General features: G+C 50.0%; 1 protein-coding gene across 1 annotated transcript in view; it reads right to left on the reverse strand.

The window, feature by feature from the left end:
* Nucleotides 1-885, reverse strand: part of LOC103609258 (WAP four-disulfide core domain protein 6A-like) — a gene marked incomplete at its 3' end in the record, with an annotated part of 4,819 nt that extends 3,934 nt beyond the window's left edge. The window contains exon 1 of the mRNA XM_008593607.1: nucleotides 795-885. Within this exon, the coding sequence (XP_008591829.1) occupies nucleotides 795-885 (91 nt within the window). The remainder of the gene's footprint in view (nucleotides 1-794) is intronic.
* Between the last annotated feature and the right edge of the window lie 294 nt (nucleotides 886-1,179).

Here is a 1,179-nt window from a genome sequence, read left to right on the forward strand (position 1 = left end):
TAATGCAATAAAGTTTGAAAAGCTATTGTCAAGCTGCCTGGGGCAAAATAATGATGACTAATATTGATGAAGCACTTACTGTGTGCTTGGCGTTTTCTCTCTAAACCTCATTACAACTCTGTGAAAACCTCATTACAACTCTGTCCTATTAATATTCACATTTTATGAATAGGAATCTGAAGCACAGGGAGGTTAGGTGAACTTGCCCAGGATCACATTGCTACTAAGGAGCGGAGCCAGGATTGAACCTGCCTTATGTGGCTCCCGAGCACTCACTTTCAACCACTACATTTTAAGTGCTCAGTATATTTTAGCTGCTGATTGTGGGGTCTTCATATTCAGCATTCCAAGGGACTTCTGGAGTTCGTTCTTTACCCCAAAGGTAAGGATGCTCTGGGAGTGCGGGAAAACTTTTGGGGGCTGCAATGGGAAGGTTTGGAAACTGATGAGGGTAGCACTGAGAACAGAGGCCTGTCCTTATGCAAAAGTCCCTTAGGCCTCTGAGTTCCCTGGTCTATCTCATGAGCTGTAGGTCCAGGCACCTCCGGGAAGAATTCCTTGGAATGGCACTGGGGTGTCAGTTGTCACAGAATCAGTTTCTGCAGTGACCAAAGGAGTCTTACCAGGAGGAAGGGAGCTGAAAGAATGACTCCAGTGACTCTGGGGCCCTCTCCCCTGCTCAGGATCCAGTCTGAGGTGGGGAAAGCATTCCTCATCTGTGAAATTGTTCTTTGTTCCCTCCTTCCCATTGAGTTCCTCTTCTCTACTGCAAGGACTGAGTCCCCAATACTTACTGAGAAAGAACCCCTTAACCAGCCCAGATTCCTGGACATCCTCCAGGAGGATGAGTGATAACAGGATAGGCAGAAGTCCCGAGAGTCCCATTTTAGGGGTACTGGTCTGGCTGGTGCCACCAAAACTAGGACCTGCTGCTCAGCAGCTCCTGCCTCTGAACATTGGCTTCCCCTGTGCAGCCTTACGCTCCAGGAGACAACACTGGAGACAAGCCAGCCACACTCCCTCCTCTTGAGAACACCAAGCCCCTGAGGCCATCAGTGGGACTAGCTGGCACCTACAGCACCAACCCTGGGGGAAGGGGCTCTTGACAGGCAGCTCCTAATCCTCAGAACTCTGAGGCTCGCTGGCTCTCTGATCCACAGGGAGACGGGGCACATCTTG

This window comes from Galeopterus variegatus, unplaced genomic scaffold (genome assembly GCF_000696425.1).
Source record: "Galeopterus variegatus unplaced genomic scaffold, G_variegatus-3.0.2 Scaffold9401, whole genome shotgun sequence".
NCBI classification, from domain to species: Eukaryota; Metazoa; Chordata; class Mammalia; order Dermoptera; family Cynocephalidae; genus Galeopterus; species Galeopterus variegatus.